Source organism: Argiope bruennichi, chromosome 8 (assembly GCF_947563725.1).
Source record: "Argiope bruennichi chromosome 8, qqArgBrue1.1, whole genome shotgun sequence".
NCBI classification, from domain to species: Eukaryota; Metazoa; Arthropoda; class Arachnida; order Araneae; family Araneidae; genus Argiope; species Argiope bruennichi.
This window is the reverse complement of record NC_079158.1, coordinates 120713077-120727882: the sequence shown is the minus strand read 5'-3', so window position 1 is coordinate 120727882 and position 14806 is coordinate 120713077. Positions and strand designations below refer to the sequence as shown.

General features: G+C 26.6%; 1 protein-coding gene across 1 annotated transcript in view; it reads left to right on the top strand.

The window, feature by feature from the left end:
- Positions 1–14806, top strand: part of LOC129981940 (alkaline phosphatase, tissue-nonspecific isozyme-like) — a 73889-nt gene that overhangs the window by 36655 nt on the left and 22428 nt on the right. The window contains exon 2 of the mRNA XM_056093003.1: positions 12516–12742. Within this exon, the coding sequence (XP_055948978.1) occupies positions 12516–12742 (227 nt within the window). The remainder of the gene's footprint in view (positions 1–12515; positions 12743–14806) is intronic.

Here is a 14806-nt window from a genome sequence, read left to right as displayed (position 1 = left end):
AGAATATCCTGAAAAACTCAAACTTCTGAGAATGATCGTGACTTTTCAATACAAACGTGATAGAATTATTAGAGAAGAAATTGAATTTCTTCTATAATCATTCGACCTTAACGTCATCGCTAATGTTTCATACAATTACCACTAAATCATATTACTTAAAAGAAGTCAGAATCAAAATTAAATAATGTTGTTGCGCAAGGAAAATTTAATCGAATTTATCAACAAATCAAAACAGACATCAAAATTCTATACGCTGAACAACAGAAAAAAATAAGAAAGAAAACATATTTTAAAAGCATTCTTTCTGACAAAAACAATCAGAAATCTCCGTGTTTATATTCTGTTTTGTAATGAATATTTTTATTGAAAGATTTGAACATTTAGTTTTATATTAAAGAAATCTTTTATTTTATAAAAATACTAGCCGCCTTTGGCGACCAGCCGGTTCGCCCATCTTAATGTTCGTTAAAATTTTAATAATTAAATATTTTATGCAATTCCTACTTTAATAACTTCTTCATCAAAATATTTTAAAACTTCAAATTTTGATATATAATTCACTCATAATATTATAAACGCCTTCAGTCACAACATAATATGTATCTCTCTCATTTTCTGTTAGTTCCCGTAGAATTTATACTATAAATTAAAGTGGAAAGGATTAATCTGCAATTAATATAATATTTTTTACTGAAACAAAGTATTTTTTTGTAATATGATTACTGAAAAGAGTCACTGAGCGTTTAAACTTTATGGGCACTAAAGAATATCTTTCCTAATTTATGTAATATTTCAAGAATTTGTCAACAAAATATTCTCAGATTCATCATGACCAGAACGATTCATTAACAATGTTTAATTTTAAATGCATCAAACATTAAGAAAATAAAGCGAATCGTTTAAAATAATCGGTTGAAAACAGGTTAAAAAAAACTACTTAAAAAACGATGTACTTAAAACTATAAGCGTATACAAAAAATATATAACTAACTTAAATACAATATAATTACAAAAACATGCAACGAACCTCAAAATAATTTAAATCGAGTCCGCTTCCGTTGAAATGTAAACAATAATAATACAATGCGCATGCGTGAATTTTCAACGCCAGTTACGGAACGCAAATGCGTGATTTTTTCTACGCCAATTGGGGTAACGCTATGCAGATTAGAAATTTTTAATTTCCTTTATTCTGTTTTATTTTAATTCAAAAGTACTTCAGAATGAATCTGAAAGATCGATTCATTAACAATGCTTCATTTTAAATGCATCAAACATTAAGAAAATAAATAGAATCGTTTCAAATAATCAGCCGAAAAATCTTAAGCCTAGCCTCATGACTGTTGGGAAAAAAAATTGAAGCCGTACTCATTTGGCGATTTGAAGATTTTTTTGGCGGGAAAGTTAGTTTTTAATTAATAATTAAAATTCTAATTAAAAATTCAAAAAAAGGGCTATCCTATCTTTTAAGTTAGATCAAACTGCACACGGTGTGCAAATTTGATTAAAATCGGTTAAGTAGTTTAGGAGTCCATCGCGGACAAACAACGTGACACGTAATTTATATATATTAAGATTATCACTTCCTCTTCTCATACAAGTACCATGTTTTTAAACGCAAGCTTTAATCCTCCAGCTGTATTTAAAGATTAACTGGAGTTTAACTGGATTGAACTGGAGTTTAACTTCGCAGTCCCTAGGAGGCTGAATTAGTAGTCTGTTTAATCTCCAAATATAGTTTGGAGATTAGCAAGTATTAATATCAATCTCCAAATACACAGGGAGTTTATTCGCGAATTGATATCAATAAGTTTACCCTGTTAATAAACTGAGACGTCGGAATATATTTAATATCTTTTTTAATTTTTGAAACTCCACAGTGCATCAAATCTCTTAATAGAAAAGCGCTCTTCTTTTAACTTTTAAAATATAGTGGAAAGGACTACATTTGACTTATTTATTTAAAATTATTTACCTTATACCTTGGTTGATTGGCTAGCTCAAAAGTCATGCTTGACTATAATGTGCCAAGTATATGATAGATCAACATGATCAACGTGCCAAAACATTTGTTGATGTATTGTAAAAGAAGTTAAAATTTTAAAAACCTAAGAGCATAAAAAAGTGAAATCTGAAAATGTACAGCCCAAATTGATTGGTTAGACTGCTAAGAGTAAACTGCAAACTAAAAATGAAAAATATTGGATGCAAAATATGTATAAAACATCAACTAGTAAACTAAGAATATTTACATCAACATAGACGTAATAAAATAGACAAAATGGTAAAATACTGCAAATAAGTTTTAATTTTAAAACATATCTGCATAACAATTTGCTTAAAGTTAAAAACCAAAACTTCAGGTAAATAGGAAACAGTGCTGAATGAAGAAAAATTGACGATATCCGTTATACCTGAATATATTTACATTAGTTTCTACATTTAAAGCAGGACTAAATCGATGTTATATCTCAAAATTAATATATTCTTTTATTCAACAATATAAAAAATAATTCATTCCTTTTTAATTCTTTTTAAAAATAATTCATTCTCTTTTTCTTTTCTTCTATAAAACTTGAATGAATTATAATAATACCTAATATTTGTCCACCGCAAAAGTTCTGATCAAAATTCAATGACAAATATAGATATTTAAGCTGTTAGAAATTTCTAAGATATAAAAAATATATTTAAAAATATATTGAAAATATATAGTCATCACATAAATGATTCATGAATCATTTATATAATGACTATAAGAATGATAATTAACAGATTGATTTATAGATCGTCAGCGGGCTTATACAAGTACCGTTAGTAACAACAACATTAGATTGATTAATAATAGAAATATGGTTTATAACTTGGTCAGTTTATACTATCAATAAACGAATTTTCATTAAAAAAAGAGATTTCTCATTCATTCCGAAACAAGCATAGGTTTGAAAAGTCATAAGTTCATAAATTAATTTTTTTTAAATGTGAAAAGCAAAATACCATGGAATGATAATAGTTTTTTTTTTTTTGTATCTTTCTTTAAATGGTTTTTCACAAATTTATTTATATATTTACAAAATTCTTTTCATTGCATAAATGCAAAATTATATACTGTTATATTTATAAACATTATGCTATGTGTTAAATCTGTTTCGTTTATTTCAGCGTACTAAATTATTTTTAAGACACTGAATTCTTGTAATCAGTATATTAAAATGAAATGAAGTTAAATGTAATGATTGAATCTTTTCTTCCATATTATACTAATTTTGGAGTCATTTTCTTCAAAATTGTATTTTCTGAATATACTGGTTTGTAGTTATGAACTTGCAGATATTTACATATCTCTACAATTGTAGAGATATGCAAATATGTGAAACTGAATTTTATCCATATAGCTTTCTTCGTTTTGTAATTGTTTTGTACATTCGAATATTTTTAAAACATTTGTAATTGTAATTTGTTTGAAACATTTGTAATTGTACTTACATTCGAATAGCCGGACAGACGGACTTCATCTGAACCGATTTTGTTCAAAATTTGATAGAAATCTAGAATTTGTATGCTAAATTAGTATTTGTATGCGCTGGACCGTATGCTAAATTTTATTCCTTTAACTCTGTTTTATCTTTTGAGATCTGACTAGCTTTTGAGTTATCTTTGCCACAAACTGACAAAGATAACTTTTTCCAAAAATGTGTTTTTCGAATTCTGGGAGGTCTAAAACGCAGAGATTCGTTAGAATCTTGAATTCGATAGTAAAAATGTTTACAACAATCAGAATTTCCTTTTATGTTTTAAGAACAGAAAGAAACCTCCATTATTTCAATCATCTTCCTTGTTTTTATTTTTGTATTTGATATCTTGTATTCCACTTTTTTGTTTTTATTTTACATTTATCATGTATCTCATCGCATTTATGAAAGAAGATACCATAAAGTTATAAACAATTGTTTTAAAAATTTAGAGAAGAAAATATTCTTATTAGAAAGCTAATAAGAATAAAAGAATAATTTCGAATTCTTAAGCAAGAATAAGCTATCTTCGAAAATCCAACTCTTTATTAAGTATTCAGCAAGGAAGGTTTTTGAGCTTAACCCACTTAAATCTACAATTGAACTCTCTTACATTGTATTCTTTTATAATTTCAATAATCCCTTAACTCAATCCTCTGATTCCATGTTTAAAATCTTACAAGACAAATACTGAAAGACAAAGCTAATAAGACAAAAACTGGATAATTTTTCAAAATTCAACATTTATTTTCATTTCAAAGCTTTTTCTTTGAATAATGGTTTTTTTATCTGGCATTCAGTTTGGGAATTGAAGATTACTGGAATCATTAAACATACGATAAAAAAAATTACAACAAAATCTCTTAATCTCAACAAACATTTGGATTTGTTTTATAAATAGCCGTTGAAGCAGATGTCTTTGAAATCGGTGTGTTTTGATGTTTCTACTTTTTGGAAGATTAGCTTAAATATTGAGTTTATATATTGATAAACACATCTGCATGAATTATTTATTAATATCGTTGAATTATTGTTTAAAGTTTGATTTTTGCTCTAAAAGAGATTTAAAAACAGAGCGTCATTTTAGTTAATGACTTCAATTAAAGATGATTTATATTATTAATTCGTTATAAAAGCCTGTAAGAATTAATTATACGCTGTCCATGTTAACAAATTTGTGGAATCTGTTTTTCTTACTAAATATTCTTTATCGCTTTTCATGCTTATCTCTACATGCAATCTAAATTAAGAGAAATCTGCAAATATATATAAATATACCATCAGCTATATAATGTTGACCTCTTTTAAAGGAAATAACAATTTAGAAATTAGTTTATTGAAAGGCTTGATATTTCTCTTTAAATAAAATTAAAATTAGTTATGAATTCTATAATATTATTTTATTTATTATGAATTTATTTTAAAAGGTAGGCTTAAATTAAATTTATTGACGATTCTGTTATAATTTATGTCTTTCTAATAATTTTATTATGACATTTACACAAGAAGTACACACATTCTATCCAAATTTCTAATGGTAGTGAAATAAATTGATTACTTCGGTATTTTAAATAGACCTTCTTAATATCTCTGACAATTAAACTAAATTATAATTTTAGAATAGAAATATGTATAATTATTAATAATGGAGTGAGACGTCAGTTGTGCCTATTCAATTTTTATTTTTAAAATCCATTGAACATGTTTCAGAAGTAATGTATACTTTTTGTCACAGTACAACACATAGATCTTATATAACATGCGCAAATATGTCTTGTCATGTGACTGTGAAGTCACGTCAGTTGACTCCAATCACACATTATTTTGAATCCTTCCCCCTTTTGTCCATTAACAATGGGAAAAAAGTAATAAATTTGCGCACAATTTCATTCTATTCTAATATATTAATAATGGTCCTGTATAAAAAATAACACCTCAGAAATACAGACACCTATAAATCGGCAGACAACGAGAGAGCGATCCAATTAAACTTGCGAAGTATATTATTAGAAATTCCAGTTGCAAGGTAAAAAATCACGCGAAAGCAATTTTTTTAATGTCTTGCTCACGAAGAAAGTGAAAACTATTCATTTTTATGTCGTAATTTTTACAGTACTTCTTACTATAATGCTTGCCAGTACATGTTGATAAAATCATAGGTGCCATGACTTAGTTTTTGAACTTAAAGTCACCCTATCCTTATACAAAGACAAATCGTTAAGAAGAGTTTGGCAATTTATTATCATCTTGGGAGGTATTAACATTCAGATTAAAGCATGAAAATAATGCTATGTTGTTTCTTAGCAATTTTTAATAACAGGAATTCAGAGTAAGCTGTGACACGAGCAATTTTTTTTACTAGTAAACAATATATACTTGTATTATTTCTAATCAGCATTTTTGATCTGATGATCTACAAAAATCACTGCAATCTTGACAGCTTTATACAAAAGAATTATTCTAAAATTTAAAAAAAAAAGAATATAAAAGATAAAATTTTACTTCTGACTCTTATATTACGTACCAAAAGCCATAGTTTTTAAAAGGCTAAAAAATTGCTAAAACTTAGAGCAGCATAATTAAAGCAATTATTTATTTGACTTCAATTTCAACATAACTACAAATAAAACGCCTTATCTCTTCATTTAAATTAAATCAAATATGTACAAATTGTGTGTAATATATACACCATATTTCAATAGATATATTATTCATAAAGTCAATAATTAATAATTAGGTACAGGTTAGAATTATTAATAATTAGGTATAAATTAGAATTGTTAATAATTAGGATAATTAATAATTAAGTGGTTATTGGAGCAGAACAATGTTAAAAATCAAAAATGAAAGTTCATTTATTTTTATTATAATTTAAAGTAAAATTCAGTACCTGGGAGAAAAAAAATTCTAATTTATCTTTCTATAAAAAACTTTTATAGATTTGATGTTAGAAGCATTCATCGATATTAGTAATCTTAAAAATTTGTAAAACAAAAATATATTCAAAGAAAACCGTAATTCAAAAACATATTTATTGTTTTAAACACAGAGTTTCATCAGACGATTTTATCAATTCCAGATTCGTCAGCTTTTTTTTGGGTGCCAAAAAATATTACACATCAGAATATAGTGCATCAGTCAGAATAGAAATGCAGTTTATCTACGTAATTTGCTTTAGAGATAGAATCTAATTGAAATAATCTATTTTCTAAAAATCCCATTGAAGAAATTTAACAACTTTTGCTAATTCAAAAACTTTATTTGAAATTCGTAGATATACCGAATTTCAGATCGATTAAATGAATTTTAAGAAACCATCTTTTGTAACAAAAAGTTTGACACGGAATCATTGTGTCTTGAAAGAAAAATAATTTTCAGAAATAGATAATGAAGCAATAAATTTTCCGCAGAAAGTTAAAAATATTTTACAAACCATTAGAAGTCGGTATTTGATTTCGAAACAAGGTTAAGGATCTAGTGGCTATTTCTCACAGTAATTGCAGTTTTCGAAATTCGACCGTGAGAAAACTAAACGGTTCATTGCCCTTGATGCTTTGAACAATTTAAGTAACATCAAAGAAAGAAAAGAGAGAGCGAAAGTGAGAACTAAAAAGGTAAAAAAAAAAAAAGGAAAAAGAAAAAAATATATATTCGATTTTCCTCACATCAACGTAAACCAAAGAATGAAAACATATCGTTTGCAACGGTCATTAATATTTACTTGCAGCGCAGACGTCTTTAGCAGTAGTTACCTTGTTAGAAAACGGCCTTCGGGTACAATGCAGAGTCAATGTATTGAAATATACAATTAAGAAAGTGAAAACAACAAAAAGCATTTGTTTATATCTGCGTAATGCTGTGTTTACGACGAAAAGGAAATAATCACCGGCTATCACGGAAATTATTTCTTCCAAACTTAATCGTAAGTTACTAGAGTTTTGATTTTTATTATCTTCAGACGATTTTCGATTATCTCCAAACGATTTGATGTAATTTCTTTTATTCGTTTTGTTCTCTTAAAGAGTCTATTTTCCAACCATATTTTTTCCCTGTTTGTAGATAATTTCCATATAAATATACACTGTTGAAGTATTAATTTAATCTCAGATTATTATTTAATTTTATTTTTCTTTTCAAACAGAAGATAAACTGAAGAGTATTTATTTTCGATTTAATAAAACTGTAACATAAATCAGTTGTTTTTCCCCCTAATTATAGAAACAGCTTGCGTGTAAGGCAATCGTGATAATTCAATTAATCCTATCATTAGCTACCTTTTAAAGTTAATTATGGCATAAAGGATGAAGATACTTAAGCGAAACAAACTTCATAAATACCAAGATTTCCTTTTTTTTGTCGAAGGGCAAAGTTGCTTTAATTACGTTTAATACTTTTTCAATTCTATCTAAGCTTTTCAATTACGATAACGATAATCAATATTTATATTTCAAGTCATTATTGTAAAGCAAAATAAATGCATGCGTGAGTATGTGTGCGCACGCATATGTGCCTTGAAATTCATTTCTGAGATAGGAAAGGCTCAGAAAGTATATTAGCAAATAAATTGAAGAAGGTGATAATTAACTTACATGGAATTTTTATTTATCTACAAAAACATATAAAGTTATGCATATTCTTCATAACGATGGAGAAACTAAAAGTTCGATATAAAGAAATAAAAATTGTTTAAGATATGAATATTTATATACTTATGCGTGAGTAAAAGAAGGGGGGGGGGGTGCTAAAAAATAATATGCTTTTATTATCTTATTTCTTTTTTAAACTAAAATATATTGAGCGAAAAAAAAGTTTGATGTACTTTGGGTAAAAATTCTGTTGCTCGAGGTCAATTTTTTTCTGAATTATTGCCAATATAAGATAAAAGAAGAATAGCAAAATATATACATATTATTTTTTCATTTGGATGAATTTATTCCTGAAGATGTTAATAGCTATAAGGAATAGAAAAATTAAAATATAGGGGGGAAAGAGCTTCTGAGCTATAGCAACACCTCCTAAAGTACATGTTAAAGTAAAGTACAAAGTAAATGTACTTTAGACGGTGTTGACTATACGGCATAGGAAAATAAATGCATGAATGAATTTAAAAAATATGTATAAAATCTAAGTACTATAGAGTTTTTTTTTTTTTTTGGAGGAAAGAACAATTTATGTATAATTTGTTTTTTTTAAATATATTCTTTTATCTTTCCAAATATTTTTTGAGATTCTACGATGATATTATTGCTAATATTTTGAATTTCTGAGAATTTGATTGATTTAAAATTGGAAAGATTGTAAAATCACAAATACCTGGACTATCTGCTAAATTCTAAATGCAATAAATCATTCTTAAATTTAATTAAAGCATGATCAAGAAATTCATTGATTTTTTTCATTAAAGATACAAGTTCAGATTAAAGAATGTTTGTGATAGATTATATGAAAGAAATTATTCCATATGGAATTCTTCTTAACTGACGAACATTACAGCATTTTATATTTTGTGACATAAACTTCATATTTTAATCCCAAAACCTCAGTATTTTTGTCTCTAAATAAGATTATGTTTATATTGTATTTCTATTCCGTTTTTAGTTCAATTCGCTTTGCGCAGTTGAATGTTTTTATTGCATTTTTATAATTGCTAGAACTTAAGAACTAAGTACTATCTTCTTTTTCTGTTATAAATATTATATGATAAATCATAAATAAGAGATTCGTTTTCATTTGTATTCTTTTAGATACTGACTTTTTTTTAAATATATTTTCCAAGAAACTCTTTTCCAAATATTAGTTGCTTTTTTCTTATTCACGGTTAGTATTTAGGTGTGAAATAGAATATTTGTTTATATTATGTTCTATATCCTATAAAGATTAAAATTTCACTTTTCTCGAAAAAACCAAACAAGAAATACATTAATGGCCAAAACAGCGTCAAAATATTAACAATAAAGTCAAACATCTTGTAGGAAATTTAATAGTTTGATTCATATATCCGTTTTCATATAACTTGCTGGTATTAGTTGTTGCATTTTGTTCTTAGTGATTTTTGCACAACACATTTCATGGAAGGAATGCCAACTTTAAATCACTAAAATGTTAATGAGAGCAAAATAGAAGACTTTTCTGAGTAATACGTCCAAAGAAGCAGCTTTTTTTTAATTAAAACTTTAAAATTGGCTAATTCTGAAATTGATTTGAATATATTATAATAATAAAAGGCATTGCCACAATTGTATTTAAAATCAATTTAATATTTTATTAAAATTGGAGAAAAATTACTCGAAAATAAAATTTTGATGTGCTCTAAAAATAGACTTTATGTGATAATATTCTTCGAAGTCAATTTGAAGAAAAAATATTAAATTTTTTTTTTGATATCCAATTAATTAAAAATATATTAAGAATTTCGAAAACTCTTTTTTTAGTCAGTTCCTACGGTTCAAAAAATAATTCTCTACCAAATTTGGCACATAGTGGTCTGCCTTTTAAAACGTTTTGAATTATTATTATTATTATTTTTTTTTTTTTTTTTTTTTTTTTTTTTGCATTACGCAATCAATACAAAATATTTTAGTAGAAACAACTTTTTGAAGTTAAAAAATAGTAAATGTTAGTACTGGGCCCAAAATGTTGCAATGCAATTAAATAAAAGTTTTCATAATGAATGAAATGAAATATCATTTCTGATTTCTTTTTCTTTTACGAATATCGTTAAGTTAAAAAAAATTATGAATATTCTGTTTCTTTTTTTGTATAGCATACCGTTTTTTTAAAGTGAAGATGGAATAAAATATGATGAAATTAACAGCAACAAAGCTATTTCCTGTTTTGGTCCTCTCCTAATTTTTATTAGGAAATTCGGTGATTTATACTTGAGCGTAATTTGATTGATTTTTTTTTTTTGACTAAAACACATGACAGTTTGAAATTTATGATTTAAACGCGCAATTTTAACTGCTAAATAAATTTTATTTAGTTGTTAAAATTTCGTTCGAAACAGAAGTAAATTACACAATTAAAGAATAAAACGTATTTAATAAATTTTGTTCAAAGTAGCAGCAGTCAGTGAAGAAGAAACCAATTCACCTCCTATATTAGAATAATTATGACTGTATAAGCAAAATAATAGATTACTACTTTATAATATTTTATTACCATCGAAACTTTATTCAATAATCCTCTCTTATTTATTTCAAATATCTTAGAAAATAGACAAAACAGTTTTCCGAAATAGAAAAAAAAATCTTAAGAAATTTCGACATATCAATAAAGAATGTTTAATGCTATTGTTTCACATGAATTGTTAAGTTTATAACAAATCAGTTTTTTATTTCTAAATGTTTAAAGCAATATGTATTTATTTTTAATATATTATGATAAAAGGAGCATTCTTAAATATAATTTTCACTGAGAATATAAATTAAACTTTTGAAAAATTGTTTTCTAATACCAGACATGTGACTACATATTCTTCAAAGCAATTAGCATTTCATAAATAGTTTATTTGCACCGCTAAATAGTAAAAAAACTCACTTGAGAGAATTTGAGTTAGTTGATGCATTTAAATTTGTTTTCAAAAAGTAATTCAGAAATTTGTAGCATTCATTGTATAACGACGAAAATGTCAATAATTCCATTAGTTGCCATTCGTAATTTCTGTATTTATTTCATGCTAATCAATGCAAACGATTTTTATTTATAATTTTGTGTAAGTTGTAAATTTTAATGTGCAAGTTTATTTATTTATTTATTTATTTGTTTACTTGAGCTTTCGGTGATCAGCTGGTTTCCAAAGATTAATGGTCGTTAAAATTTTCAATTAGTATTTTATGTAACTTGGTCTTAATGGCTTCTTCAGCAAAATATTTTTAATCTTTAAATTTTGATAGATATATAATTCATACTACTTTCGCCTTACACCGTTTTGTTCATTTTACTTTGCCTTTTCCTTATTTTCTGTTAGCACCACTAAAATTTGTAAAAATAAACTGTGAGTACAATATTTGTAAATACATTGGGTTAATTTTAGCTTTCTAACAATGTAGTCTAATTTTTAACCTAAAACAATGTAAATTTAAATTTTTATTCAATTTTATTTACAAATTCCTCTATCAATTAAATAAATGTATTGCTTACTTTTCTGAAATCCTATACCAATAATGATTTGTGTTAAGGACATAAGTTTAATTTCTCTATTTTAGAAATAGGGGGGGGGGAATGTCAGAAATTTTGATAGGGATTTTCATCAAAAATTTTGGCTATCTACCATAACTCTTATTTTTTTGTATCATTATTCGTCATTTGTTTAATATTCGTACAGAATTCTTAAATATATGTATGCTTGTTAGAAAATATGTTTAAATATTTTTTTAAAATCGTTTAATAATATAATACAAATCATACATAAAAAATTCACATAACTGAGAATATTTTTTTGTCGCATTTTAAAACGGTACAAAAATTATTTTTGTGCTGTAATAATTTCGGAAGGTTTAGGGAAAACTCTAAAATTTCGCTTAGTTTTAAATTAATTTAAATTTTAATTAAATTTTTAAAAAATTGCTCCGAGTTGCACATTTTTACCCTTTAAGTTGTATATGGGCTAAATGTGGTAGCTGTAGATTAAACGGTGTAGCCTGTAGAGCGCCAACACACACACTCACACAAACACTCATCCAGCAAAGATAAACTGAGCACTGATGAAGATAAAGATGTTATCTTGATTCATTTAAGCAATTTATATTTATTTTCTTTTTCGAACAACACAAAAAAAATATCAACCGTTATTCTTTCTTTTAATCCAAGTTCATCAATAAAGGAATTGTGTTAATAAGAATTTTGAAATGTTATTGTTGAGTATTTTTCTGAGATTTAAATATTCAAGCCGTGCGATAATTGCGTTTATTACGTATTGTGAGAATGGACAAAACAAAACTGCATATTTATCTTTATAACTTTTACAAGAGGTAAACGATACACAACTGTTATCTGTTTCAGAACAATCTCCGACCTTCTGGTTCGAAATGGGACAAGAAGACCTGCAAGATTCTCTGCGAGTGGTTCCGAACACGCGAATAGCCAAGAACCTCATTATCTTCGTTGGCGATGGAATGGGCTTGAGCAATGTCATGGCCGCACGAGTTTACCAAGGCCAAAGTGAAGGTCGCCCTGGAGAGGACAGTCAACTCAGTTTCGAAAAGTTTCCGTACGTCGCACTGTCGAAGGTACAAAAAAAGATTCTGTTTGTCTAATTAAGCTAAAATAATTATATATATTTTCATAAAGAAAAGGTCTCGTGCAAATGATATTTCATTTTTAATTAAATAAATCGTAGCAATGACTTTTGAAATCTCAAAGCTTTGTCATTTTTCGATAGTTTTAGACATGTTTATATAGAGATATTAAAAATTCAGATAAAGCAGAATTTGATTCTTAAAGATTTGAAAACATTACTCACAATGTTTATGGATTTTATTCTTGCGTATATAAAAAGGCATTAAATTCAATAACAACAGAATTTGATTTTTAAATGTAAAACTAGGTTGGCATTTGCCAAACGACATTGAATAATACGCAATTGAATGATATTTTTTACCAGAATATTTTTTTTTTTATTTTATGTTCAGAACCTTGTTTTCATTCTAGACAAGTAATTCTTTTTTAATAATCATTTTTCTTTTTACATTGTTTTTATTATTATTATTCGACAGGTGATTTCTTGCATTGTTTCCATAGAAAACTTCTTTTGAAAAATCAAAATTTATTTCATTTCGTTACCGCTTTAAACAAATAATACTAAAACTTCGGAATAAATGTCTGCTTTATATATTCAACAAATTCAGTTTGGAAACCTCAAGTAGAATACATTTGACCTCAACTTATATTTCCAAAACAGACATTATTTTTTTTAATTTGATTATAGTTCTGTAGAATACGCAACAACACTTTTGATTTGTAGTATATTTATAAACATATACGTTGTAGACGATTTTAAATGCAATTTTCGCAGCTGTAAGAATATTCTTATTTCCTTCTATACGAAACAGGCAGAGACAGTATTGTACACGTCAAAAGATTTGAGATCAAATTCTGATGAACCTCCACGTTTTAAATTTTGCTGAAATGGAAAACACAATTTTAGAATTATGTTTATCTGTCTATAAACACAATACCTCAAAAGCACTTTGAGTTGAACGGACGAAATTCGGTATAAAGCCATCACCAAATTCACAAATTTCTATTAAATTTTGTATGACATCCATTCAGAGGAAATTTGTCTTTTCGATTATCTAAATAAAAGTGAATTCGATATCTATAAAATTTAAGGAGCAATGCAGGTAAAATTTGATGCTCAGTATTAGAATATGAAATGTAGATACATCAAATTTTGAACCAGGGTTAACCGATAGTTAGTCTGTATTTTCGAATGCATTGAAACACCAAAGCTCACAAACCTAAAGACCTAAATAAATGAAATTGGGCCGTGATCTTGTGTGTGCAATTCTAGTTTTGTCCCATTTTGGTATTCGCCAATCGAGAAAAATGTGTCCAAAATATATATTTGATTTTCGGATACTTATGTATTAACCGCATGCCAGGAATTAATTGCCGAAAATCGCACAATGGACGCAGTAAAAATACTAGCCAAAGATCAGTATTTCGTAACGTTTGTTCACCAAGCATTTGCAGTCTTACCCAGGGACCACAATTTCATACGGAGGAAGGAGAAGGGACAATACTTTTATTAGAAAATGCACGAAATTTAACAAAAAAAATATTCTCGCTGGCTTTGTAAAAAAAATAATATTAAGTGCGTTTTAATACATTATATGCTCATTATCGTTGCCATAATTAAGACTAAATTTTTAAAATTAATCAAATGAAAAATAGTTTGAAAATCAAACGAATTAAATAGACAGTATTGAAGAAAGAATTTTTAATAAGACAAAAAACCTTTTTTTTGTTGTTCATATTTTACAATCATTAGGTTGTCATTTTTATCTGTAAATTATTTGCTGTGGAACCACTTACAATCAAGCAAGATGAAGAACGATGTTTTGGACAGAAATTTCAAATCTCATTTAACTTTTTCCAGTTTTTTTTTTTTCTTTAAAAAATGTATCAAAATAGTAAATACTTTTCAATAACTTGTAGTCTGTGAACTTTGTCATTTTTGATTTTAAAAAAAGATAAAGCCACTGATAAAGTTTATACAATTATTTTTTTTTTTTTGTAGAGTAAAATTAAGTTTAAAAAATCTCAAGAATTTTGTTTTCTTGAACCTGGGT